Source organism: Epinephelus lanceolatus, chromosome 13, assembly GCF_041903045.1.
Source record: "Epinephelus lanceolatus isolate andai-2023 chromosome 13, ASM4190304v1, whole genome shotgun sequence".
Taxonomy (NCBI): domain Eukaryota; kingdom Metazoa; phylum Chordata; class Actinopteri; order Perciformes; family Serranidae; genus Epinephelus; species Epinephelus lanceolatus.
This window is the reverse complement of record NC_135746.1, coordinates 15,703,459-15,730,936: the sequence shown is the minus strand read 5'-3', so window position 1 is coordinate 15,730,936 and position 27,478 is coordinate 15,703,459. Positions and strand designations below refer to the sequence as shown.

Below are 27,478 nucleotides of genomic sequence, written 5' to 3'. Positions count from 1 at the left end.
GATTTTTTTCAGGGTATGTTTTTAGCAAAGTTCATTTCAAGTTTGGTCTGTTCTTAAAAGAGCTTTATTCTATTCATTAATTTTTTTTAGTGAGGAATAAAAATCCATAAAGTTTGACATAAGTTTGAGGAATGCGTGTACAACATGTATTACAGTGTTTTCATTTTACTTGTCGAGAATAATGAAGCAGACGCTTTGGCGTGACAATAATGCAGTGTCAAGGATTATAAAATGTGTAAATACGGTATGAACCACAGGGTAGCAGCCTTAATGTTTGAAGTTTTTCTTTTCCAGTAATTATTAACCGCTTAATACAGACCAGCGTTTTGGTTTACACGGATGCAATGTCTGACAGCTCATACTTGAGTAGTTTGACATTGGAATTTCCGTGTTTCCCATGAACGCAGCACTGGAGCGACTCGATGAGCTCTGTCAGCAGCTGGTCGTCCTGACTCCTGACAGCAGACACGCTCAGACTTCAAAGGTATTCAGCCTCAACACTACAGTGACGACATAACTTGAGAGACAATAATGGGGACTCAGGACGCTTCATGGATCGAAGACTGTCCTTTCTGCCTGATAGTGAACAACCAGGCTGACACAGAGATCCTGCTGAGCGTGAGTACCCGACTCTTCCTCCATGTTCAGGAAGTAAACAGTGTAAACTCCTGCCTCTGCCTCTGTGTCTCTGTACAGGATGATGAGCTGCTCTGTTTCCGTGACATGAAGCCTGGAGCCATACATCACTACCTCGTTATTCCCAGGACTCATATTGACAACTGCAAATGTCTCCAGGGGGATCACATACCTCTGGGTGAGTAAGACCCGGACTCTGATCTATACATGTCTGTTTCACTGTTTGTTAGCAGGTCAGTATTGGTAAGAGTTCAATAGAGACAGATGAGTCAGCAGCCATTGATTTATTACAGGAAATACTGCCTGGGACCATCAGTCAGAGCTAGAAACTGGAGAGATAATCCTTAAATTCATGTAACTGTGAATTGAAGACACTGACAAGGCAAGGCAGCTTTATTTGTATAGCATTAAAAAAAGATACAGAGAAGAGTAAAGAGGAAAAAGAGGAAACCCAGTGATTGTTACTGGTTGTGAACATTAGGTTGTGGTTACTGTAGTTAGTGCCACTGTCATTTGAAGCATTCTCTGGCACAAGAATTTCCATCGGGTTAAATAAAGTTCCACTGAATTGAATTGAATTGAAACAGCTAATTTCATAAGCGAAATGCAAATCCTCCGCTGTGTGTGCGCGCTTTAGCAGAATATACCATAAAAAACACAAGTCCCTCCCCAGTGCTTAAAAAATATTTGACATGCCTGCAACATTTTGCACCACTGTCTCCCCTCTCATAAGTAATGAACAGTCCCTTATCATGGTTAGATGGTACCCTTACTTTTTAGGCTGTATGATGGAACCATACTAATTTGATTTGTTTGTTCCTAGTGGAGCGGATGATAGAAATGGCTACCAGTGTACTAGAGAAGAATAAAGTCGGCGACCTGAGTGACGTCAGGTAAGTCAGTCTGCTGAGATGACATCATCAGAGTTGTGACTTCATTTGCTTCAGAGGAATGACAAGTTTTTTTTTTATCATTTCTTTGCAAACCTATGCTCATGTGTCTGTTTTCACACTCGCACTGACAGGATGGGGTTTCACATTCCTCCATTCTCATCTGTTCCCCACCTCCACCTCCACGCTCTGGCTCCAGCCAGTAAGATGAACTTCAAGGCGCAGCTTCACTACGGGCCACAGTCTCACTGGTTCATTACAGTGAGTGATATCTTGGATGGATGGATGCATTTACCTGTGGAGACTTGAGCGTGCCAATAAAATAATTTTAGCTGTTTACCATGATAAATAATAATAATAAAAAAAACCCGTGTAAAATGGTTCATAAAATTAGATTAATTTATTATTAATTAAAATTTTAATGCCACACTTGAGTCTCCCTACAGCGATGACTTCAGTCTGTCAAAATCAGAAACGAGCTACCCGTGTTAACATCTCGTACATCTGTTGTTGTGTACACTGTTCAAATATTATATACATTTTTATGTATAAATGTCATTTATAAGCAGTTTTAATTTTTATTATTATTATCATTATTATTACACTTAAGTACAATAATGTGAATACTGTATAAGTTCCTTGTTCTGCTCTGTTGCAGGTCGACAAGGTGCTGTCTCAGTTGAGGACTCGTGGCAAGGTCAGATGAAGAGATACAAGGAGTCTGAAGGTGCAACTGTCTTTTTTTATGTTGACAGGTTATTTACTGTAATCCCCTTACACTAAGAATTTCAAATCACCGTCCATCTGACTTGACATTTTATGATGTGTATTCCTCAATGTATTGGTGATTAAGTTGTGGATAAAAGTGGAATAAGGGCTGTTTGTTCAGGTGGAAGTGATAAAAGTTTTTTTAAAATGCATTCTAGTCCTATTAAATGTCAAGTTATGCAATGAGGAGAGAATTACAGAATTTAGGATATGTATTTACAGCGATGGACAATCACTTTTTTTGTATGTTTACTTGTCTGTTTAATATGAAGTACATCAATTGAAACAGCTGCTTATGCATTTGATATCTTTGTGTCATAATTTATTTGATGAACTGGGGTGCAATCTGTCTTTTAATCCAAATGTAATGTTATATATAATTTTAATAAAAGATCTTGAGAAGCTCTTAATCGTGGGATCATCTATGACAAAGGTCTCAAAGGCTGCATATTACTGGTCAGGATTCAGTCAGCGCTTTCAAGATTGACAGTGTGTGACAGTGTGTGCCAGTGGGTGCGTAGATATCTGAAGGATTTGTTGGCAGGTTTTTTTTTTTTCATCTTCAGAAAACAAAGTTATCAGCAGTGACTCAAGATGCATCACTGGTTTTCACAACTTTCTGTCAGCCACTAGATGTCAGTGGTGTAGCTTGCAACTATTGTCAGTATTTTTGTTTTACAGTGGGGCAGGACAGATAAGATAAGATAATATAAGATAAGATACACCTTTATTGATCCCATAATTGAGAAATTCCAGTGTTACAGCAGTCAAGGAGAAAGAGTCAGGTTCAAGATTTCAAATTTAAACTTAAAAAACTTAAATAACAGAGAGGGACAACACACGATATGGGCTTCATAAACTGACCCTCAACCCTTTTTTGTATTACTTATTCAAAAACAATAAAATAAGAGATGTCAAAAATTAGCCTTTTGGTCATTTTCTGACACCAGCCTGCCGCGATGCAGCATTTTCATATTTGGAATCTTCTGTAGTTCATACAGATGTTGTTGTACAGAAATTATGAAACAGGGCCCAAAACTAAAACATCCGTCATCAACTGCAAGTCAGAGTCTGGAATAACTTTTCATACCACACTCAAAACAAATGACATAATCTCTCAGACTCAGTGCTTCTCTATCTCACTTACCTAAATTACCTATTTGGCATGTTATCACCTTTGGACATGTTAACATCCTGCAAACTCTGCATCTACTTCTCCTGCATTAACAGGAGATACAAAGTTCAGTCTTTCAACTGACTTCTTCAGCCAGTTTTAATTTAGCTATGACACCAATGAGTTAGTAATGAGTGCCATTACTAAAATGGCAATAATTACTTGGTAATTAGTGCCATTGTGGCCCTGGGTAACAAGTTTTCCACCCACACTCCTGAATATGCCTGTGAGCCTTGTTCAGCTGGGGACAGCAACACCACTTGGACAAAGAGAACTGGACACATGGATAGATAGATAGATGGATAGATAGATATTGATACCTGTCCGATAATGGATCTAGAGCCTATCTATATGTAATCAGCAGCCTCTATCACACTAAAACGGTGTGTGGAGTCGCTGTAAAGACTATATACAAATATGTTGAATTAGTTATGATATAATACGTATTTTATTTGATTTTTGGACACACTCTGTTAGCTGGAGAAAGCTGAAATCAAACCAGCCGTTGACAAACCGGTATCCTGGCCGGTGACGTTACATTCCTGACATTCTACGTTGACGTGACGCCGCGCTGCTGCGGTGTAGCCCCGCCCCTCGCGCCGTCAACAACTGGATCCCAGCTATTTGTATTTTCACTGCTAGCCTGCTAACGATGATTCATAGCGCCCGTAAAAAAACGAGTTAGCCACTCTGGATGGATGTTTATTCATTTCTGTTTGCCTGAAGCACCCTCCATCGACAGCTCGTGCCGATGTGCAGTCAGTGCGCGCAGAAGGACCGAGCAGAGCGGAGAGATCGCCGTGCACACCGTCCGTTAGCCGCCTGTGAGACCAGCTAACACTGCTAGCACCGTAGTACAGAGCTCGTTAGCTGGCTGGCTGACAGCTGGTGCGGTGAGCTACGTGCCTTCAACAGTAGCGTAGCTGAGATTTACTCCCCGGAACAATGAATTGTCTCTGACATTGGTGAGTGTTATTAAAATGTTATGACGTATTACTATTAATTTATTACGTGTCATTTGCTTTGAGTCGTCTCAGCGTTGCTTTGCGAGCTAGCTGCCTGGCTAACCGTCGGCTTGTTTGTAGCAGCAGCTGCACAGAGCCACGCCTGGGCCATTTAAATTTACGTTAGCGGCTGTTAACATGGCATTTTACTTAACAATGTTTTTAAGGGCTGGAAATAACTCCACAGTTTTGGTTTACAGAGAGGACTGAGGCCCAGTTGGTTGTCACATTGGAGTAACCAGAGCCCAGAACAAGCAACGGTGGGTCCTGGTTGACTTTACGGTGGTGCCATTGAAGATAAGGGGGTGAGCCGTCAGTCAACTTGCCCATGCACCCCTGGTTTTGACCTGCTACAGCTGCCAACATGATGCCGGTGAGTGCACACAATCCCTGCCCTCTTGCCATAAAAATGTATTTGACAATATGTTACTCATAATAATTGGACTGCTCATGTTTACACAAATCAAACCTGTGTTTGCTCTCTACAAGTGTAGTTTCATCTGTTAATCTTGCTCTGTGGCATTTGGGAATCTGATTCATAAAATGGTGGTTATGTGGTTTCCCAGGCTTAAAATATAAAAGTAGCAGATTAACATGAATACCACACTTTGACTCTCTGACATCAAATGTACACAACATTTTGCCTTTCCCACTGCCGCTAAGCTTTTCTGTGAGTGACATCACATCCTAGAAAGGAAAAGCTTAACTTTATCTGCTGTGATTTAATCTGTTGTACATTATCAGCCTGATGTCATTGCTGCAGGACTTACATTTGTCATGTTGATGGTTACAATGACATTAGGAAGGGGAAGTGTAAACACAAACAGGGCTTGTCATAACTTGATAGATAGGGATTGTCATGTATGTGAAGTCTATTTGCTTTTAGCATAAGGAATCAAGTGTGTTTCCCTGTAGACACATGCAGTAATAAACAAGTAGAATTACACTCCTTTAATTCAGTATAGGACAGGAAAACCTCACACCTTCTTCTCTCTCTTTGATAATAGTGAATTGGTGCGTGGAAGGAACACTTCGGATTACTCAAAAATGACACAATAAAAGTAGTTCATAGTATTTGTGCATGTAGTCTAAGAAGTACTAAGTCCAGCACTGTCAGTGGCGTTAAATACTTATGGAAGAAATGGGTTTTATCCCACGTTAAAGTAAGAAAAAGAGGCTTATTCTTCTTACCTGAAGTGGACTTTGACATTGGATTACTCAAAGATTACACAGAAGAAATAATTCATGTTATATGTGCATACAGTCTAAGAAGTATTAAGTCCAAAAATATTAGGCTCATGCATGCTCAAGTTTCACCCTCTAGTCTCTCTATAATAATAAGGAATTAGTGCTGAATAGGGTTGAAATAAAACGATTGTGATATTTAAACGAGTAGGTGCAATAGGCTTTGTTAAATCACTGTTTTCATTCTGTTGTTTTCCTCAGTGTTGTTGTTCAAGATGCTCTGTGATGCAAAGAAAAGAATACCTGAATGGCAACACTATATGAGTCGTGCTTTGTTGGGACCTCTTTGTTATCCTTCATGCTGAGAATGCAGTGATGGATTGTGGGAAATGTGATTGCAGCCCTTTGGGCCTTCAGGGAAGGGAAGGTGAACTCAGATGCAGGATAAGTTTACAGTTAGGTGGTGTCATCGTAAATGGAGGTGATTCAGTCTTGGCTTGTTATCAGTCTGAATGATGGTGCATTGGTTGGAAATACAGTACCACAGTTATGTTTTGTCTATTGCCAACTTCAGGGAGTTTTCAGGAGTACAAGGTAACAGAGAAGTTACTCCATGTTTGCTGCAGCCGTCGAGCTCTCAGGATTGACTGCGATGGTAGCCTCTGTAGATGTTTGTACCCTGTGGCACCAACAGGCTATCAGAGTCAAAGAGCCAGTGGAGCAGAGAGGCAGCCCTGCACTTGGGTCTCGCGTGACTCCAGCAGCCAATGAGACCTTGGCAGATCTAGGTCTGTGTGGCTGCGTCGACTAATGCTCTGTTGTTAAGGGGAACTTTTGAGCTGAGTAGATTGTCAAGTGGCATTAATCTCACACAGTGGAGCTGGGCCGAGCGTGACTTACAGGAAATGTAAACATTGCATCTTATTGTTGCTTTGACCATTTCTGGAGGTACACTGGTTTTAAAATGACATAAGCTAAGCCATATACCATACAGCACCCTTCATTGAACAGTACATTTCTATAAGTTAATATAGACTGTTACTGTTGTACCTTTTACCTCAAACTCACTATGGCCAGATGAAACAGCGAGTTATTGATTTATTTAACAACTACCACCTGTTTAAAACCACTAGATCTCTTCTCTTATTGGTTGGAGGAGCATACACTATTAATTAAACTCTTTCCCTCTCATACATATTAGTCAGCTCTCACTCAGAGGGACACATCCTCTTTGAGCAGCAGGTTAAATCTTGTAGGGACCTGATATGTTCACATACCTCTGTCCACATTTATATTTCCACTTCAACAAGCAAGTACATTTCCTGATAAAAATATGAATCATCAAAGGAGTTTGTGCTTGATAGCTACTAGATGTGTAAGCTCTACTAGAAGTTTGCAATGCAGCCAAATAACAGAACATGTTCTTAGATAAGCCTTTTCAAAGATTGGATCTGAAACATTGTGTGTGCATGACATGTGTGTTCAAGTGTCCAGCAAAAGGGAATATGCTTACATTTGGCGTCCGGTGCATCTTATGCATATATGATACATAAACAGCCTTGTTGTTCCACATATTTAGCCCTGTTAAGATAACTGTTCTTGGTAGATGATATATTGTCCCAGAAATAATTTCAGTAAACTGTATTATTGTTATTTTGTGGCCTTTTTATACCACTAGTATCATGATAATATAATAGCAAAATAATGCAGTTGCACTGTTTGATAGTTCAGTGAACGTTTAATTTTCAAAAATAGTCAGATGTGTAAAAATCATTAACATATCCCAAATAAATAAATCATAAATAAACCTTTGCTGGTCGACATACAGGCTCGTTAACGTTAATGGACTTTCCTCTGTCATTTAGCGTAAGCTCACAACGTTCCCACACCAGAGTGGTGGAATTATGCTTTGGAACTGAGTCCATTTGGACTTATTCTTCCAAACTTGCTGGTCAGTTGCCGTAGGGAAAAGTGCTATAAGCCTCGACATTATCTTCATTTCACCTGGCCCACTGCTGCTGTGTATGTGTGGGACACAGCAGCAGATTGACGGACGCAGCGTGACCAGAAATGACAGCAGAACATATCTCAGCATAGTTTTTTTCCTGCAAATTCTGCATAGGAACTGTGGAAAAATGCTTAGCTGTGCGCCCAAGTCTTACACTGGTGTGGAAAAAAATATCCTGGCACCATGTTGACTAAAACGTTGGTGACATTCTAATGTAAACAACACACATGCCAACACAAGGCATATCATACGACATGTGGAGATGACCTTGATAGTTTTTGCTGACCTCGATAAGTAAATACGGTAATTATCAAGAGCTTGCAGTCATTACCTCATCTTTCCTCCATGTAGTTCAGTGCCTTTTTAAATCCAATGTTGTTTTTTTGCATATTTTGCTGCATGAAATGTCTAGATAACACTTCTTTATATGAGTCAAGAATGTCAAAGGTGACCGCCTTGTGTCTTAGTGAATAGCTGTCTTAGATTTAGCTATGATTAAGCTGTTTGTGTCTGACCAGATAGTGATGCAAATTCAGGACTAGTACTGATCATACTGTGTTTGTTTACCTAGTTGCTCCACACATTTAGGCTCATGTTGGGTTAGAATTTCCTTACTGTACAGTGTATTTTTTTTGTCATAATGTCAGCAAATAAGTTTTGGATTTGAATTTGTCCTTCTTGTACTGCAATAAGGCTTGGGCGATATATATTTTTCATACTTAAATACCTTTCTGGCATTTCATTTTGACAGAGGTATAAGGTATATGACAGTATTTGAGTAGGTAATAGAAGTTGGTGATAGAAGTCATTGTAGCATGTATGACATTGTCAAGGGTTGGGCAATATCCGAAAATTTTCCTCTTGGCCACCATTAGCCTATCAACCACTGTCATTCTGCAAGCTCTCGTAGCTTTTTTTAGTCTAACAGACTCACAAAATATCAAGAAAAGAAATAGCCTTGTACCTGTTTAACTTATTAAACAGAAAAATACAGCCATATTCTTTCTGAATTCAAGTTTTGCTCTTTGACTAACTAGCTTAATATTAAGTGCCTTTTGTAGGAGCAGAATATGCATGAATTATTTTTTTGTATGGTGTATATGTTGTATTGGCTATCAGTCTCACAGGGTAATTAGCGGTCATCACTATATATGGTAGGAACCTTTCTCTGTCCGGTCAGGTGTTTCACTTGGAAGTAAAAACTGTTTATGCTTGTTGCACGTGGATGTTTTTGAGTATTGTTGGTATCGTTTGAGTCAGTGTGTCAATTAAGTCATCCCGGTGCAGCATCTCAGTGGCTTAAAGCGTTGGTTTAGCCTCTACTGCATTCAGCCTCGACAGAAACAAAATAAAACTCACCAAAACCATCTTTCCATTGTTCCAACACTCATCAACTGAATTGGTTGAAATAAACTGAGTTAGATGTGAAAATATGCTGCTTCTACCGCTGTTTTTTCCCCGCTGTCTCTCTCTGCCGCACCTGGCCGCCTTTAGTAGTCCTGTAACGTCATCCCCACTTGCCAGTTTCACAGTCTGTCAGCATGTTCTGTACACTGCAGCACCTTAATACAGCATCTCCGTATCGGTTTAATAGAAAGAGGAGCATCTGTTTTTTTTTTGATGGTATTGAGAAACCATACTGTCAGGATTTACCCCTGGTATACCGTAATGCCATGACACAGTCCAAGCCTAATGGCAGTGTCTTAAATGGTGGCTTTTGTGGAAGTTTTCAGCCAAGTTTGTGCTTTCAGGAAGCAATTTTCTGCTCGAGCTTTCTTCTTCATTGTGGCTACGTCTTTGTGAGTAATTGAGTGACAGGATTTGTGAGAGGAAAGGACTGTTGAATCATCCTGCTGCAGATCAGGCCAGCCAGTGAAGCATCCCTCTTTCCCCTCACAGGAGTTAAATGATAAATGCCACAGTCTCCAGATGATACCCACTGTAGCATTAGGCATCAGGCAAGATGGATACTGTATGTTTCTCTACATGCACAGCCCCTCATAGACTATCATGATGCATGATACATGATGGCGCCCTGACCCTTTGCCAGTCACAGCTGTAGCCAAAGTATTCTCATCAGCAGGGAGTCTGTGGCGTTGCAGCCACTGGCACAACCCAGGGATGATTTTCCAATAGAAGGACTTGTCGGCACCCTCCTCCACCACCCTGTGACTCCCTCTCTCTCTCCCTTACTGTTTGTTTCTCTCTGGCTCTCTCTCGCGCCCCCCTCCCTTCCTGAATTACACATACAGCAAGTGTTTTTTCCTCCCAAGTCTCCTCTGCAGCACTTCTCAAATGCACGCCCCACTGTCGGTTTCAGAGGTCTGCTCGGGATGGCATAACAATTAAGTCTCATGCCTGCAAGAGAGGCAGTGCTATGATGAAGAGGTTTGTGACTCTAGTGTTACGCGGCCTTGTTAGCCTCTCCAAGGAAAACCCCATCTGGGCAAAGGAGCACCACCGGCCACCAAAGAAGGAGATCAGGAGGAAGCGGAGGGCGGTCAAAAGAGCCAAGACCATGGGCAGACGCAACTTAGTGAGGGCGGTTGGTATTTCTCCGGTGGTCAGTCGGTTGGACTGCTGGGGTTTCTGTTTGCTATGCTGTCACTCTTTGAATGTATATTCACATAATGTCTGTTAATGTGGAGGTATATGCGGCGTTGGATTTTGTGCACAGTTTAAATTAGGCCCAAATTTGCTCCTTAGTTTGTCGTTTGATTGGTTAAGTGTGTGTCCTAATTAATTGAAGGTTTCTTTTGACATGCACCGAAGGATATTCAGCATGTAGGTCATATCAAAAATACTGTTTTGATAGTTGGACAGCAGATTATGATCGACTGTTTCATGTTATCACTGCAGTATTTCATTAAATTTTCTTTGCTGTTTTATTTCTTACATTCACCACTACTGTTAATGTAAATAAGGATGCACCAGACTTAATTCAAATAATGGCATCAGTCTTATCTGTATTCAAATTGATGTTGTTGCTGGCCTCACTGGGCTGTTTTGTGTTCACTGTTTTGTCTCCTGTACTATGCTGTGTCTTATTGTGCAGCTGGTAGCTCTCCGATATCCCTTGGGGGATTAGCAAAGTAATTATCTATCAGTAAAATGTAGACATAACTAGTCTCCAGCTTACTTAAAACACTTTCCTTTCAGTTTCTCCCCCATTTCTTTTTTTTAATCTTAATGTTCTTGCAGATCAAGTCCCAAAAATGACATCCATTACTACCCTGTCAGGAATAATAACACTGTAGGAAGCAACATGAAATCATAGATGGATCGACAGCGTTGCCTAAGGGTAATTGCCACAGCTCCGGGACCTTTCCATCATACATAGTTTCTGAATTTGCCAAAACAAGAGCTTTTAGGCTCAGGATCATGCTGAATGAAGTTGCAGAGGCACAAGTGATTTCAGTTTGGCTGCTGCAGAAAATGTCAATGAATCACACAGCTGCATTATTACAAAGGGTGAGTCACTTTGTCTCAGAGAAACTCCCAGAGTAATAATCTATAGATGGTTCAGCAGCTAAACTTAGATATTATATGACATGCGCTGACAATTACTGTAGCGCTTTGTTTGTACCCTGAGGCCTCACATACGGTTATACATCAGTGATACTGAATCGCAGGTTGCAGCGGAGCACCGACTAAATGATGCATATGTAAAATAAATTGCAGGGACAGTTCACTCCAGAAATCAAAAATACATATTCTTCCTCTTACCTGTTTGTTGTGTTGCCGAGTTTTGGAGATATCAGCCATAGAGATGTCTGCCTTCTCATGGAGGAGAGGCTCATGCTCATAACAGTGCAAGATGTAAACATCAATCAATCAATCAATCAATCAATCAATTTTATTTATAAAGCCCAATATCACAAATCACAATTTGCCTCACAGGGCTTTACAGCATACGACATCCCTCTGTCCTTATGACCCTCGCAGCGGATAAGGAAAAACTCCCCCCAAAAAAAACCCTTTAACGGGGAAAACAAACGGTAGAAACCTCAGGAAGAGCAACTGAGGAGGGATCCCTCTTCCAGGACGGACAGATGTGCATCATGGAGAAAATCACACAGCTGGTCTGCGACTACTTTCTCAAGGATCTTTGACATAAAGGGAAGATTAGATATTGGTCAACGACATTGTCCTCTGCAGAGCTGTAACGTTAGCAGGCTCAGTGGTGCTAGGTGAGCTAGCAGTAGATGCATGCTTCCTTCTGCGTTGTTTGACAGTAATTCTGGATTCGGAGTTACTGCTAGTTCACCTAGCACCACTGAGCTAGCTAATGGCTGATTACATCACACTGTCACGAGCACATGCCTCTCGTCCTTGAGTAGATGCACTCTTCCTTCTGCGCAGTGATATAGTTGCCAGGTGTAGTTCAGTGTAAAGAAAATATTTCCAACATGAAACTGCTCACAACAAGGTCTGTGGATTATCTTGAGTAACCGGGTCAGGATTTCTTTAGAGACATTGTGGAGTTCTTCAAATGTATTTCTTTGGCACTTTGAACACAACAAGCTGAGTGACATCTGGTTCCATTATATTGTAAAGAAGGTAGACAACGCTACAGCCGATACCTCCAACACATGGCAACTCACACCAAAAGAAAAATACATATTTTATTTTGTTCTGAACTGACCCTTTAAATATTTTTCACATAATAAACAAAGTAATTGGTCTGATGTAGTCCTAGTTTGAGGTTTTTGGTGCGTTGATTTGGTTTGACGTTGTGAGCAATATGTTATCAAAGTGTTGCTGGTCTTGAGTCTAGACAAAACAGCAATGAAAGGTAATTTGGCAGCTGGACGAGGGGACACTTAAACATCTAAAATTAAATTCTGTTCGCTCTTATTGCTATGGTTCCATTGGTTAAGCTACTGTGTTTCAATGGTGGCACGTGTGCCTGAGGTTGCTGACCCTTGGTCTAGACGACAAGAGTAGGATAACAGAGCCCCTGGTGGTGTGAGTAATGTTTATTTTTAAGTCTTGAGTATTTGGTTTCCTTGGCTCAAATCCTTACATTCAACAGGTAAAACTTGTAAAAAAAACCCATAATAATAAACCAATCTGTGAAAGGTGAGCAGGTTTAAAGCAAACTGCTGATACTAAGGAATCCGGAGTTCCCTTTTCTTCTCTGTTTACTGAGAACTCGCTGAACTTGCATCTGAATTGCACGAAGGCCACAATAAACTCTGTCTTTTCAAACACAGCCAGCATTTTTTTTTTATTTCATTTCCAAACTCTTGGCTTTGTTGTAGGTATAGTCTCCATTTTGGCTCCCTGCACTTTATCTTGTGATCTCTTCACAGTCCTGTTTCTCTGTAGTGACACAAAAACTGAGGGCCTGTCACATGAAACAGGAAGGCACACCTCAGCCCCCCTGAGTGCTTTGTGCCATGGAAAACAATGAAAATCTGACAGGAGGGAAAACACATGTAGATGTGCTGTAACAGTGGATATAGAGGAGTTCATATCAATCCATTTGCCTTGTTGTCATCTCCCAAAAACAGATTAAAAGAGCAAAGAAGTCAAAGTTAATGTGATATGGTCTAACTGAGCAGATGGGAAACATTATCATATTAATTAAACTGAATATTTGTCAACATAATGAGTTTGATGGCGCAACTGTCTCTCTTCAGTGTGTACGGGGCACTTGAGACGACATCATATCCACTGCTCCTCTCATCCTGTATTTTGGCTTTACTCAACCGAGACGTCTCATCATCCAAATAGTTGTTTACTCAGAAAATGAGTTGTCAAATTGTGAAAATTAATTTTCCCCATTTTACATCTTAAATTCAAAGTGGATCAGTGTTTTTTTAATGCCCTACAGAAGTATTTAACCCAGTGAGTCGATACTTTGCAACCACTGAATCTTCTTAGATATGTTTTTATCAGCTTGGACCATCTGGATGTGGGGATTTTTTTTTTGCCTTCTTCCAGCTTTCCTTCTTTAGGGGTAACATTGGACATGCACTGGAAATCATTTGTGTGTGTGTGTGTGTGTGTGTGTGTTATTTTGAGATTTAAGGGTCTGTCTGCTGATTACTGTAAAAGGAAAAGCTTATTACATCCAATATGCTTCAGTGTTGTCAAACAGTGAAACATGAAAAAGTCCAAGGGGTTTGTATTACCATAAATGGTCTATGTTCCAGATGGATAAAGTGCACATAGAGCAAATATGCAAGTTTGCTGATGGCGGAAAATTACATGATATAAATTACATGTTAATTCCATTATAAAGTCCTTAAAATGCTAAAACAATGGCCATTGCAACTTACCTGTCCCAAATTGCTGTCATTAATAAGATCTCTACCCTATACTTGTCAGCTAAAGATGTTCTAGAAAGAAGTTTAATACTGTGTGAACCACCAACTCGGCCTGGAGTTTATTTTACAGTAAATTGCAGTCTAAATCACAATATCAATATTGGTATAATATATATCATAATTAGATATTTACCCCAATCATTCAGCCCTAGCAGTGTGTTGATTTTCTATCAATCAGCTGGTTGATTAATCAGCTCTTGCATTCCAGCTGAAGGCACAAACCATGCAGCCAAAGCCATATGGATTGGTCCAAAGGTCATAAACTGCAGCTACAATTTTTCTCAGCCTGCTAGTCGGCTGAGATGTTTGAGCAGGGAATGTTGTACAGTCTGATAGCTGTAGGTAAAAAGGAGCCCTCTGAACCCTCTTAGGTGATTCCGTGAAGATGGTGCATTTAGGATGAAGTTCATTTAAAGGGAAACTTTGCAGGTTTTTGTACCGGCTCTGTGTCATCGCAGTGTGTGCAGATGAACGGTGTTTGGCTTCCCCCTATGCCATGAGAACTTGGGGCTCCCTGCCCACCTGTTGGCAAAAGTTGGCTGCACGTGTCATGACGCGAGGAGAAGCCATACACTGTTCATCTGCACACACTGCAATGATATAGAGCTGTTAGTAACCTGGCTTTTGTCTTGTCCTGCCTTCTGACTTTATGTTATTACATTGATCCACTTAGTAGCTCACATTTAGGAGGATGTATTAAGGATTGAATTGAGGATAGAGCTGCAGTTTCCTGAGACATCCATTGACTCAGAATGTCAGTAAAGTAATTTGTTGAAAACTTAAAAAGAAGTGTGTGATCTCTGCTCTTACTTCTTGTATTGTTACTAGTGCAGTGGCCATATGAAATGTGCCTGTTCATTACTGAACGATTGTTGAACCTACGGTATTGCTACTCGCAGCTTTTTTTAAGAACTGCTCATCCAAGAACTTCACATTTGGCCCATTATGGGAATCGAGATCCGGTTCCAGTTGAGAACTGTTTCCAAATTGTTCAAAACCATCAGAATCACATGTCTCTGAGCTTATCAGTTCCTTTTATCAATGCTTGCATGTAATTCTGACAGTTGAACTAGAACTTTGCAACAAAAAGGAGTCATAGGGGAGAGAAAGAAACTGTTGAGTGAATGACGTGAGGCTTCATTCCACAAAGAAAGATGACAACAGTGCTGTTTTAATGTCTGTAAAAGGATGATTTCAAGTAAGGGTGGAAACACCAGTAATATGCTGAAACATCTTTCTACACAACATGGCGAGGGGTGCCATGTATTTGACACTCTATGCATGGCTGCCACTGGTTCCCAACCGAGCAGCATGTCCATTACTAAGGGTAAATATCCTATTATAATAACATTAACGTCACGCAGACAGACTTAGCAGGTTTTTTTTCTAGCAAACCTAAATGAAAATGAACTCTGTACAAACATTCACTCATATCATACATTTTAGATGATGACAGACAGACTGGGTCACATGCATGCCTTTGTTCTACTCTGTTTCTACAGTGTGTTCACACTCAAAGGTAATAAAGCAGTTGTGTTGACGCTTAAAACATGTTCTTTTTCTCCACAAAGAAAAATTAATCAGAAAATTTAAAGAAAATTAATCAGGAATTAATAAGGGAATCCATTAAGAATTGGACCAATAAGCAATATAAATAATGGCAATCGTATTGATAAAATATATCCGTCCCCATCACCACACTCAACACTGCGCCACCTTGGGTTCCATGCCATACACCTGCCATGACATAGTTGTGTCCCCTAGCAACCTAGCAATGCAAGAGTATATGATTTTCTTACAGCCTCGTATTTGTGTGCTGTAAAGTAACATCTCTGGTCTCTCTTTCTTCATCTGTTGTTGAATTGAATGTAGTGAGCGTACGCTGTACCCAGCATGCCCTTCGGCAATGTAACAGTTAATAAGGGTCGTTTTTCAATACACTACTCAGTGTGTACTTAACAAACTACTGCTGAGTGTGAGTAGATCTCAAGAGCTTGTGGTTGCCCGATTGCCCGGGGGAATCAAAATGCCAAGTCTGGCTAGGAAATCTAGCAGCTCACAAGAATTGAACACATCATTTTTTTATGCAGCTGATGATGGAAGTAGCTAAGGAGCGAGCCATATGGCTTCCTTATCATCTCTGTTAAGGGTTGCTCACGTGCAGTACAGATTGGGCACTCGTGAGAAAATGCTGAGGTGCAAGTGAGCATTTTAATTATCCTGGAAACAGGAGTTTAGTTGGCTGGCATGAGAGGATATGGGCAGAACTCCAACTTTGTATTGTGTAGTTTGTGACAAATATGAGAGCAAGGTGGATAAAACTGGGTTGTTTTCATAAAGCACATCGAGCTGTTATTTGATAACCACTAATAAATAAAACTATTGGTAGGGGCAAGTAAAAATTGACTATGGGCAAGTAGATTTCTGACCTATTTGTCTGAAAGTCAAAAAAAAAAAAAGTGCGTGAAAGTATGAAGTCAGTCGGAAGAACGATGGTCGAGTAAACTGAGGGACAAACAGACAGAGACTCCTTCCATTTTAGGTCGATGAGCATACACACAGAAGCATGTGGGGGCTTGTATTGCTGTCTTAACTCCCAGGCTGAGTGTATATTGAATGCTATGGCAGGCTCACTTGTGTTTACTATGATTAGAGCAATCATAGTAAACACAAGTGTGGCAGGCACAGGCATGAGTCCACCAACAGCTCAAACTAACAGTCTGTGCTGGTGGATGGCAAAATGTCGCCTCAGCAGGCTGAGCTAAGAGTGGTTTAAGCTTCATCCTTAAAACATAACATCTGACAAATACATGTTTTCTATTTATTGTACATCTCTGGATATTTGAATACAGAACACATTTCATGTCATACTATTTGTTGTTGTTGTTACGTTTTTATTCCTCTTTCAGATGATATTGACGGTGTACCTCAGCGATGGGGAACAGGCCGTGACTGAAGTGCCCATCACCCCTGAGACGACGTGCCGCGATGTCGTCGAGTTCTGCAAAGAGCCCGGCGAGACCGGCTGCCACCTGGCTGAGGTCTGGAGAGGCAACGGTAAGAGCTGGTTGTGGTTGTGCTGCTTGTTAGTATGAGAGTTCAGAGCGGTGAGCGCTTCTTTTTCTTGTGGGCTGCAGTACTCGGTGTTCTGCATTGTTAAAGTGGGTGTCATCAGTACTGCACAAGTCTGAAACTCCATTATCACTGAGCTTGACACTTCACTTAAATGTGCAAGAATTTAATTATATAAAGCAGGAGCCTTTAGCCCTCCTCATTAACGTAAAAACAAGTGCTTCATTAAAGAAAGCTCAGGTGTCAAGCAGGGTTATGCATGAATACCTGAGCGGAGGGAAATAGTTGAGAAGCCACAAACAAGGCAAAAGTTTCCCACCTGCAAAGGAAAGAAAAACATGTTATTAACAAAAATACCTCACGCTTCAACAACATACTTAAAGTGTACATCTGTAGGTCAGAAAAGGGCTACGTGTTGGTACAGTCCACAGCACTGTCACAACGGATTCCACTCGGTCCACACGGTTTGCTCCCATCACCACAGTTGTGCTGACACACCCGGTGTTATCAGCGTTTTTTGCTGAGGGGCCACTCCCCTGCTGAAAACAGCGTCCCAGCCGAGGGCTTTATTAACCCACGTTATGCAATCATGTTCGGCTGGTGCCCGACAATGCGGCCGTCTGCCCCTTTGTCTCTGTCTCTCGTCTCTCTTTGCCCTCAGAGCAGCGTTCTCTTGAAATATGAAAAAGTTTTAGCACACATAGTTGTCCTTCAAGCCCAGTTTTTACAGCAGTATATCACTTGTTTTAATAACAAAAACCTTAATACTGCCAAGACACAATTTAGTGCTAATTTTTAATCACTGTAGTTGTCAGAATTTCAACACCAAACACGCACATCCTCCACTCCTAATGCAAGATTGCATTGGCATGCAGTGCGACACCTGGATTGTGGGATAGTTCAGTACACACTGCAATAATACAGTCCATGATCAGTCGTACAGCATCTCTGTAAATGTGTCGCATCAGATGTTTCCATTATATGGCTTATTATCTAGTGTCCTTGGAAAACTTAAAGCAGTGTTAAACGTCCAGGTAACTGAGAAATGCAGCAGTTTTATTCAAGCTGGTTTGAACATCATCTTGTGTTTTTTTCCCGTATCTGCTATGTGAATCCGTTTAAACTGTAACTGGTGTGCTGTCTTGGCCAGGTCTCCCTCGTAAAACAGATTTCTTTCTCAGGGGACTTCCTGGTTAAATAAAGATTAATAAAAAATGAAATAAATGAGATAAATATGTTTAACTAATCGTAACTTTTCTGTCTCTGTAGAGCGAGCAATCCCCTTCGAACACATGATGTATGAACATCTGCAGAAATGGGGGCCTCGGAAACAAGAAGTCAAGTTCTTCCTCCGGCATGAAGATTCACCAACTGAGAGCAGCGATCAAGGTGTGTATTGTCGCCGTCTCCTCTGTCTGGAGGTGTCTCTGCTCTGTGTAGTCGCTACCTGGAGGGTGGAGGGTGGAGCAGAGGGTTGTCGGGGAATTCCTGACACCTGTTCTGGCTGGCTGCTCAGCTATGTACACTGGTGTTTCTCTTTCCTGAAGTTTAATTGATGCTTGATGTGGTATGCCAGAGGAATAAATCATTGCCCCAGTTTTACACACACACAAAGAGACACTGCATTGACATGAATTGTTTTGCATTTAAGTTTGGGTGGAGTAGAGCCACGTATAAAATGCACCCAGGCTTAAAATTGCTCAGTGAAACCAGCTCTGCCCACGATCAGAGACTCGCTGAGACACATTAATGCCAATGCTGGAATTTAATTGAAGTCAGTGCACATGTGTAGACAGCACACACACAGTTAACAGGTGGCAGAGAAACTTATTCTGATGTGATCCTGAGCTGATCCATAGTCGATGTGAATTTGGCAAAAAGGTGTATTTTTGTACCATCGAGCTATGCAGTGAATTTTAGATGAATAACAGAAGTGGCCAGTTTTGTATCACTTCCTGTGAAGCTTTAGATCATTCACTCTCATCTTCCCATCAAGCCTGTCTTATAAAAAGTTTGAGTTAGGTGGCTTTAGTCAGCAGTGCCTGTCCCAGTTCTTAAATGCCTCTGTCATGAGCAATCATGTCAGTGAATTTTCAAACTATCCCTGACAATGGTTGTTGCCTCCGAATCAAGTGTGTGTGCGTGTGTGCGCGCTCGTCTGTGCACGCCTGTGTGTCTCTGCCCTGCCTGTGTTTGTGACGGCGACTGTTTCTTTTTGCAGGGAGTCAGCAGTCTCAGGATCAGACGAGTCGCAGAAGTGGAAACACTGGAGAGAAGCACAATGAGAACGGGGTGAGACTTAATTAGCATTATCTAAATGATGTTAATTTAGAAATGGACTTTTACAGCACAAACCACGTCCATAGGCCGTTATGAAATCCCTCAGTTATATGTAGAAGAAACCCGATTGAGAGGGCAGTTATACTGTGAGACAAAGAACACATTATACATAATTAGATTATTAACATATAATTGACTGAGAAGTTGTTTAAATTTCTCTCTTTTTGGAGTCTTTTTTTGTAAGGGTTTGAGATACTAGCATTCATTATTTTAGAGGGCCATTGCGCTGTTAAGTTTGTTAAGTTTAACTTAATTCACTGGGCCGACTGTTGGCAACATTTAAGGTGGAATGTTAACTTGTAATGTTCCTCAATGTATGAGTTGACGACATGAATCCATCAGCACCCCTTAAATGTCACTGTGACAACTCTGACCATTACTTTAGTTTTTATATGACAGACATTTTAAGTAATGAGTGGATCTTCAAGTGTTTATATATATTAATTTTGGCCGTGTTATGTGAACTGCACATATTCCAATCCTCACTCAGAGAAAAGAAAAGCGGAGCGTCGCTCCTGTGGGCTCCGGCAACACTAAACCCCTGAGCTTGTCTTAGAAGGACTAAATGCACAAACCTGCTATTTTTAAATATCCCATGGAGAGAGACTCTCACTGCAGCCTGTTTTATTTTGTCCTGAAAATTTTGGCATGCAGCCTCATTCTGTGGACGATAAACGGCGTGCAGAGCTGGGACAGAATCTCCTATATCTAAGACTGACCTGCTAGTCACAGGTCATGGCCGATCAAGCTGGAAATCAGTCGATACTGGTCACTAGCCGATTAATTGGTACATTCTCTAGTGTTATTGTGACAGCTGATTAGTGCTGCACATTGTATTCTTCACGCATCATAGAAACAAGGAGGTCTAGCTAGCATTAGCTGTCTCTCTTTCACAGGTTCAGTTGTGGTGACGCCAAAAACGTCAGACCGCCAGAACTCACAGCAATGGTTTCTTCTGTCCCCACAGCACTTCATATGTTAGGCAAAGTTGAAAAAAATGCTTCATAAACAGATTGGTAGGTTCTCTCTTAAGTGAAAAGCAGGTGTTAACAAGGGTCATCATTCTCCCAGTGAGTTCAGCTGATTTAATTTATTTACACCTGCAAGACTGGCTCAGATTCAGGACGCTGTCAGGTTGTACATTAATGGTGTGGCAGCACAGTGTGACATAACTCCAGTCAGTATGAGGCAGAAGTATCAGTATCTGCGGATATGTTATTCTGATATTAAGCCGGTGTTTGTGAGTAACATCACAGACCTCTGTGTTACAGAACTGCTCCATTTCCACACACCGCCAGTATTTCCCCGTCAGATGAAGCCATTGTTGTGCACGCTGAGCTGTAGCTTAAGGATGCGTGTGCTCGGAGATGTGAATGACTCTGATAAGAGCAGCCTCTGGCGTGGCATCCTTTCTCTCTCCGACCATCTGTCCCAGATTTCAATAAAAAGGAAAGTGTTGCGGTCAAGGAATCGTAACTAATTCAACCTTAAGGGTGGAGGGAAGAATCCAGCGCAGCCGGAGATGGAGGGGCTGTTGTTTTTGTTTTTAAAAAATATTGTGGCACAAGAGCACCCAGAAGCAATTCCTGTCATTATCCTGAAAACCAGAACTTTTGTCTCTGTCTGTTCTGAAGAAGTAACATGGGGTATTATATTTTTATGGATGTAGAATTTAATCAACTTTCCAGTTTCCAGACAGTTTCTGTTTCAGCACTGCCAGTATCGTGCTACTAACCTATAAAACCCACACCGTAGCATAACAAGTAAAACATCTACGGCATCATCACTATTCATGCAACATTATGAGTTGCGTGGCCGGCTCTGCTTAACCTTCCGAATGCCACAGCTCAGTTGTGTCCGAGTTTCTTCCTAATATCTGATTTAGAGGATTATATCAGTCAGCCTGCTGGATGATATAACGGGCCCTAAGAGGATCATTGCTTTGGCTTTTCCACGGGCTGCTGCTCAAACCCCGGGGCTTTCTCTCCGCCGTGCAGAGCTGATCATCCTCTGAGAGAGACGCTGCCTCGTAAAGAGCAGAGGTGCCTCAAGGGAACGCTACAACCCTTGCACACATTTTCAATATCTCTTAATCTCACAATGTTAGTGTCCATAATTGATGATGATGGCTTATCGGCAGTTTTGAAACATCTTATTTTGTTTGCCAAGATCTGAAATAATTAATCAACCAAAAAAAAAAGAGTCTGTGGCTAATTTGATAATCAATCACATCATCTGGTGATTTTTCAAGCAGACATACCAGATATTCTCTGGATCCAGCTTCCCAAATGTGAGGATTGGCTGCTTTGCTTTACCATTTATGACAGTTAACTCAATATCTGAGCACTTAGGAGACATTACTATGGGCCTAGAATTTTTCATTTTTTATTAATTTCAACTTACATCACTTAATTACACACAGGAGAAGTTTCAGTTGGTTGTAATCTGCAACCTCACCACTAGATGCCACTAGGTCTTTAATTTAAAAAGAAAAATCTATAATGAAAATAACTGTTAGTTGCAAGTTGTCATGTGTTCTAAAGTCCTCTGGGGCAAACTGCGATATGTGATATTGAGCTATATAAATTAAATTGAATTCAACTGAATTAATCTAATACAGTAATGGTGATCACATCTGTCCAGGTCAAATTGGTCACTGTAAGCGGATAATTATTATTTTTCTTTATTTCTTATGTAGATTACCATCTAAATTAAATTTGTATATTTATTACATTAATGTAAAGTAATGAAGCCGACAGCTTCACTATTTACTGGATTTTTGTGACTGTTTCAAAATACAGTTGTTTAATTACGTGACCGGGCATTACATTATTAATCCATACGATGAGGGTGGCTTCAACCCCAGGTGCTTTCCCTGTGCACATTTGTTTTCTGATACTTACACATTTATTTAGCAAGATAATCTTCACAAATGAACTCCACTTTTATGATTCTTTAAAGCGTAAATGCAATCACCAGAAGTGTAAAGCTAACGTTAGGCTATAAACGAGCTACGCTATGGTTGCATGTCTTAACGTTGCCACCACAACGAGACAGTAAAGCCGTGTTCAGTGTAATGGCTTTCTGTAGTCTCATTTACGACTATTTCTAAATGAAGAAGATGCAGAGAAATTGATTCACGCCTTCATTTCAAGCAGCCTTGACTACCATAATTCACTTTTTACTGGCTTCCCAAAAAACATCACTGAGAGACTTCAGCTCATTCAAAGCTCTGCAGCTCAGCTATTAACCAGAATCAAGAGGAGAAGGCGCATCAGGACAGTCTGAGCTGCTCTGCACTGACTTCCTGTTAGATTTACATTTGATTTTAAGGTCCTCTTCCTTGTACACAAAGCTACATTGCAGACTCCCTTGTTAACTATTTGCCTCCAAGAACACTGCGATCATCTGCTGCTGGTTTGGAGGTTTGGAGTGGAGGTTCCCAGTAACAGCTGGAAGAAGGTCAGGCATGCAGCATATGTCAATCACGCCACAAAGCTATAGAACACACTACTCATAGATATTAAGGAAGCTAGCTCGCTAAATATTTTTTAAAAGAAAGGTAGAAACTAATCTGTTCACATTAGCCTTTAGCTAGCTTTGACTGCCTGATACAGGTCTGAAACTCTTTCTTTTTATGCTTCATGCTGCTGCAACTCTCTTAAAATCTTACTTGATTTTATAATTTATAGTTTTACAGTTCTATGATTTTCTGAATCAGTTCTCTTTTATGTTCATTCTGTTTATAAGTGATGCACTCAGTGCTTATACTGCCCTTATTGTAAACCATTTTGTGCTGCATTTCTTGTATGAAAGGTGCTATATAAATAAAGTTTATTGTTATTAAAATGTATTATTTAGCAGCCGTCGTTTTTAAGACTCATAAAAGCTTCAAAATTCATGAGTGGGATATTTGCTGACGTATTTTATGTCGTTGAACAAAACATGAAAGTCTCTTAAGCTTGTGTTAACCACAGACCATAGCTAAAAACTATTTGACTTTGAGACGAGGAAACTTGGAGTGCTAAAACTCATGTCTGGGTTTTAGGACTCACTCCTGCACCACTCTATTATGGATCGCGCTCCATTTCAGATATGTACAAATCTGCACAGTTGTTGGAGCGAGTGATGTAGTCTCCCATCAGCGAGGCTGTGGCTGCTCTCTCTTCCTTCGCAGTCTGCTCAGTTTGGGTGTTTCTCCAACTCCCTCTTCATCACTGTCTGAGGGCGTGTGTCTGTTTCCCCCTCGGGTGAATTGTCACTGATGCGGTTGTTGCCTGAGTGCATCTGAGCGTGGCTGTATGTGTGTGCCAGTGGCTTCCCCCACTCTCCCCATCTCGGCCTTGGTTGAGTCACCTCGTCCCTCCCCCACTTTGAGTCTTACTAGACACTCTTAAATCTAAATGCCTGAACAAATGCTAGGTAGGAAAAGAGTGTGTGAGCCACATGGGCAAAGCTGCAAATGCAGCGTCCGTGCCGAGTGTCTGTTAAGAGATGAGGCGATGCATGGCGTGTATGCTGAAGTGAAATTATTCTCAAAAAGAAGCATGTTTTATTCAGACAAGATGAGTCACAGAAACGTCTGCCTCTTCTAATTGACCAAGAGCTGCATGTACAAAAGTTTTATCTTTTGTGTGTCATGTTTATTTCACCTGGACTTTATCATAGTATCTATTTTTCGTGTTGCCATCCTTTCCGTGCCTCATACTAATCTCTGAGCAATAATAAAAGATCGCTCTACTCGAACCAGTACTCTACATTTCTCACCATGACATTTCCTGCGTCGTCCCCTCCCTCTTTGAACACACTTCCTAAAGGCAAAGTGTAGGAGCACTTCAGCATTTCAGTCCTGCTTGTAGTTTAGAGGACTGTGTTTGCTGCTCACTCAGTATGCTGTTTTATAGAAGAGCAGTCTGCCAGTGTGTTGACGTTAGCAGCTGCTTTTAGGAAATTCAGAGGTCGGTAGAATGATCGTTTCAGGAAAAACAGATTCAGATGTGATCGCCAGTCTGACTGTATTCTGTGAGCTCTCCAACAACACATGGGTGCTGATTTCTGTCTCGAGAGGAGGACGTCAATGAATATATTAAAGGAGGTGAACCAGTTTTTTTACATTTCTAGTAAAGCCAATTTTATTGTTACTTCTACAGCTTGGTCTGCATTGGTCTACGAGCACAACACACCTAGATCTCAAGAATGAACTGTCTGCTACTAAGTTGCATTGTGGGTAATGTAGGCATCAGGATTTGAAAAGGAAGAAGAATGCGTGGAGAAAAAAACGACTATCTCAGTTTGTGCTGCATCGATCTTTTTTCTTTTTGATGTTTCTTTACCGTCCATCATGAGTCTGACAGTGTGATAGAGACTAGAAAGGAGAGTTTTGTTTTGTTTTTACAATTTCTGGCATTTTTAGACCAAATGGTTAATTGATTGATTGAGAAAATAATCATTAATTGAAGCCCCAGTTATTAAACATGATTCCGACTTCTAACAAAACCATAAAGTAGTGATAGTAACCGCAGTATTTTTTTTGCACTGCATCATTGTGATACAGGGACACATTGCCCTCAGAGCTGTGAGTCCGCTGCTCACTAACTGAGCCTCGTCACTACTAATGTCCCATCATAATGATATTTGGAGCCTTGTTGTGGAGGAAGAGGAGCCTGGCTCTCACTGCTGTTGAGTCTCCTTCTGTTTGAGCCTCTGGCTGCTGAAATCATCTTTTAAAAACATTTCTGCAAATGGCTTTTTGCATAACATGTTTTTTTTTTTGTTCTTATGTAATGTTTTTGACTTGTGTAACTTTTGATGCCTGATGTATTTTTCTGAACTTTTAGGCTTTTTTATTTGTCTTACAAGTGCTATTATATCATAAATGACAAAGATACATGAAGATGCCTGACACTGCATGGGATCTCATGGTTGAGTTATCTAAACAATCATGTGAATGTTTTAGGTATTACTGATACTGAAACTGAACTGTTCACCTTTTTAGCTTTGACTCACAGCTACTAAATGTTGTTGTTTTGGCTGGAAGAAGAGTCACGTATCCTTGGTAGTGTGTCATCCTACTCATAGCAGCTCCCTCAGGGCAAAAATAATAATTTTCGGTCATCTCCTGCTTTGTACCAATCAACGTTTAGTGTATAGATGAAAGGGTTTTCATACATTTTCAAGGAAACAGTTTTTGGCTCACTGCCAAAATTATTTTATTTTATTTATCAGTTTCATTTAAATTATTTTTTTCCTCGTGAATGAAAAACTTCCAGTGTTGTTTAAAAGAAGAGAAGCACCAAAAAAAACAACCCTTACCGTTTGAAATGCTTAAAAATCCTTATGTATGATCAACAGGTGTCAACACCAGGACCACCCTGCTCAGATTTCAGCGTGTTGACCGATTCTTGTGTGTGTGTGTGTGTATTTGTGTGTAGGTGGGGAATCAGCGTGTGGAGCTCACGCTGTCAGAGCTGCAGGAGATGGCCACACGGCAGCAGCAGCAAATCGAGGCTCAGCAACAGATGCTCGTCGCAAAGGTAGCGTCCTGTCTTCATTCTTTTATCTTACTGTGAATTGTATTCTGAAAAGCTGCAGCATCTTCCTGCTTTTCCAGTTTAAGTTGTTTAATCTGAAGCACTGCCTCAGAATGATGTGGAAATGGTGTCAGGAAATTGGCCGTTACTTAAACCTAAATGTTGTGTTCTCGAGGGCAATTTCCCATTAGTGAATAAACTCGTGACAACACTGGTGCTACAGATTATACCAGGCATTTTACAAGAAATGTTACTTGTCGATGTCGTTCAATAACTGTAGAGCGCTTACTTTAATCTTTGAAGTTAGATCTTTATTTGACTTTGATCAAAATGGAAAGGGAACGCTTGGCGTGACTGTGGCAGCGCCTGCTTTTCTATTTAATAAACTTGCTAAAGTTTTTTTTCATTTAGGCTGTGGCTCCGGCAATTCACATTCGGCGGTGGCTCCTTCTTTCTCTTCTTCTCTTTCTTTTTTTTTTTAGTCCGTGTTCTTTGTCAGAGGATGGCTGCTTCTTCCTCTAATATCCTCTTGGTCACCTCAACACTTGGGTTATGGTCACCCCGATAGTGCACATCCATGTATGTTGCCTTGCACAAAAGGTCCAGCTTGTTCTGGCAGAGCTCACTGCCACAAAGAGTAATAACTTAGCTGAGAGACAGGGCAGAGCGTACACTGATGCCTGACCTGTCATAGCTTGGCATCTTTCACATTTTGCGTAACATACACAGGCAGTCGGAAAGGTACGGGGAAGGTCAGATATTGTGTCATGCAGTCTGAGACACAGACACAGACTGGGCATTAGTTCAAGGCCAAGTAAGTCCAGTACATAGCCTCGAACCTTTCTGTTAGAGAGTAAATGGACTCCTGTTGCCCTGCTCTCATCCAAAGAGTCCCATCATGACCTGGAACTGGGGCGAACAGTTATGTAACAAATGTGATGGGAGGCAGCATGAGTCACTGTGCTAGGATTGTCCAGTTTGTCAGAATTCATAGTTCAGTCTTTATACAGGAACTCGTACACAGACATTGCAGTGTTTACTCATGTATGTAAATGATGCATGATTCCGAACACTAAGGATACTGCTGTTCCTCAGACTAATTATAAAAAGGAGATTTCATCTTGAAGTGGAAGGGAATAAGAACCTCCACACAACCAGTGTACCGGGCTTCTTCAGTGCACTAACTAAGTCTGACCGCCGTGCTTGTGGTGTGCTAATCAGTCAAGACCAGTCATGCAAGACGAAGCCCACTGTAGACCCGCGGATAGATAGACTTATTTATTGCCTTTGTTGTGGTGTCTGAAAAGTAGGCCCACATGAAGCCCTGCAGTCATTTGGAAACCTGGGCCTGTCATTTCCTATTTTAGGACCTTAACTGGAGCAATTCTCAGTTGGGTGGAGAGATGAAGTCATCTGACCCTTTCTTCAGCCTTCAGACAGTCTTGACACAGCACAGCATTTCATTTAGTGCATACAGTAGAAAGATTTAACCCAGTTTCAGGGTATGTCTACCACTGAGATATCTTGTAAGCTTTG

General features: G+C 41.0%; 2 protein-coding genes across 10 annotated transcripts in view; both read left to right on the top strand.

Moving 5' to 3' along the window:
• The first annotated feature begins 123 nt into the window (after positions 1-123).
• On the top strand, positions 124-2,698 carry LOC117271014 (adenosine 5'-monophosphoramidase HINT3-like). Of its 2 annotated transcripts, XM_033649083.2 has the most exons (5): positions 124-618; positions 697-814; positions 1,460-1,529; positions 1,661-1,787; positions 2,185-2,698. In XM_033649083.2, the coding sequence occupies exons 1-5, from the start codon at positions 532-534 to the stop codon at positions 2,230-2,232; spliced, it is 450 nt and encodes a 149-aa protein (XP_033504974.2). In that variant the 5' UTR covers positions 124-531; the 3' UTR covers positions 2,233-2,698. The 2 variants fall into 2 exon arrangements, with proteins under 2 accessions (XP_033504974.2, XP_033504973.2); XM_033649082.2 differs by having other exon boundaries at positions 124-814.
• A 1,366-nt stretch (positions 2,699-4,064) lies between these two features.
• The window catches only part of ppp1r13bb (protein phosphatase 1, regulatory subunit 13Bb), a 36,581-nt gene continuing 13,167 nt past the window's right edge, over positions 4,065-27,478 (top strand). For all 8 annotated transcript variants that reach the window (XM_033648667.2, XM_033648664.2, XM_078173790.1 and 5 more), the window contains exons 1-6: positions 4,065-4,433; positions 4,673-4,845; positions 16,910-17,057; positions 18,342-18,461; positions 19,294-19,364; positions 25,844-25,945. In XM_033648667.2, the coding sequence (XP_033504558.2) occupies positions 4,837-4,845; positions 16,910-17,057; positions 18,342-18,461; positions 19,294-19,364; positions 25,844-25,945 (450 nt within the window). In that variant the 5' untranslated portion in view covers positions 4,065-4,433; positions 4,673-4,836. The remainder of the gene's footprint in view (positions 4,434-4,672; positions 4,846-16,909; positions 17,058-18,341; positions 18,462-19,293; positions 19,365-25,843; positions 25,946-27,478) is intronic.

Bases quoted from the DNA above. Each gene is read 5' to 3' on its own strand.
- LOC117271014 (XM_033649082.2), top strand. From the start codon at position 532: ATGGGGACTCAGGACGCTTCATGGATCGAAGACTGTCCTTTCTGCCTG. The intron at 815-1,459 runs GTGAGTAAGACC...GTTTGTTCCTAG, and splicing joins GGGGGATCACATACCTCTGG to TGGAGCGGATGATAGAAATG. The intron at 1,530-1,660 runs GTAAGTCAGTCT...TCGCACTGACAG, and splicing joins GGCGACCTGAGTGACGTCAG to GATGGGGTTTCACATTCCTC.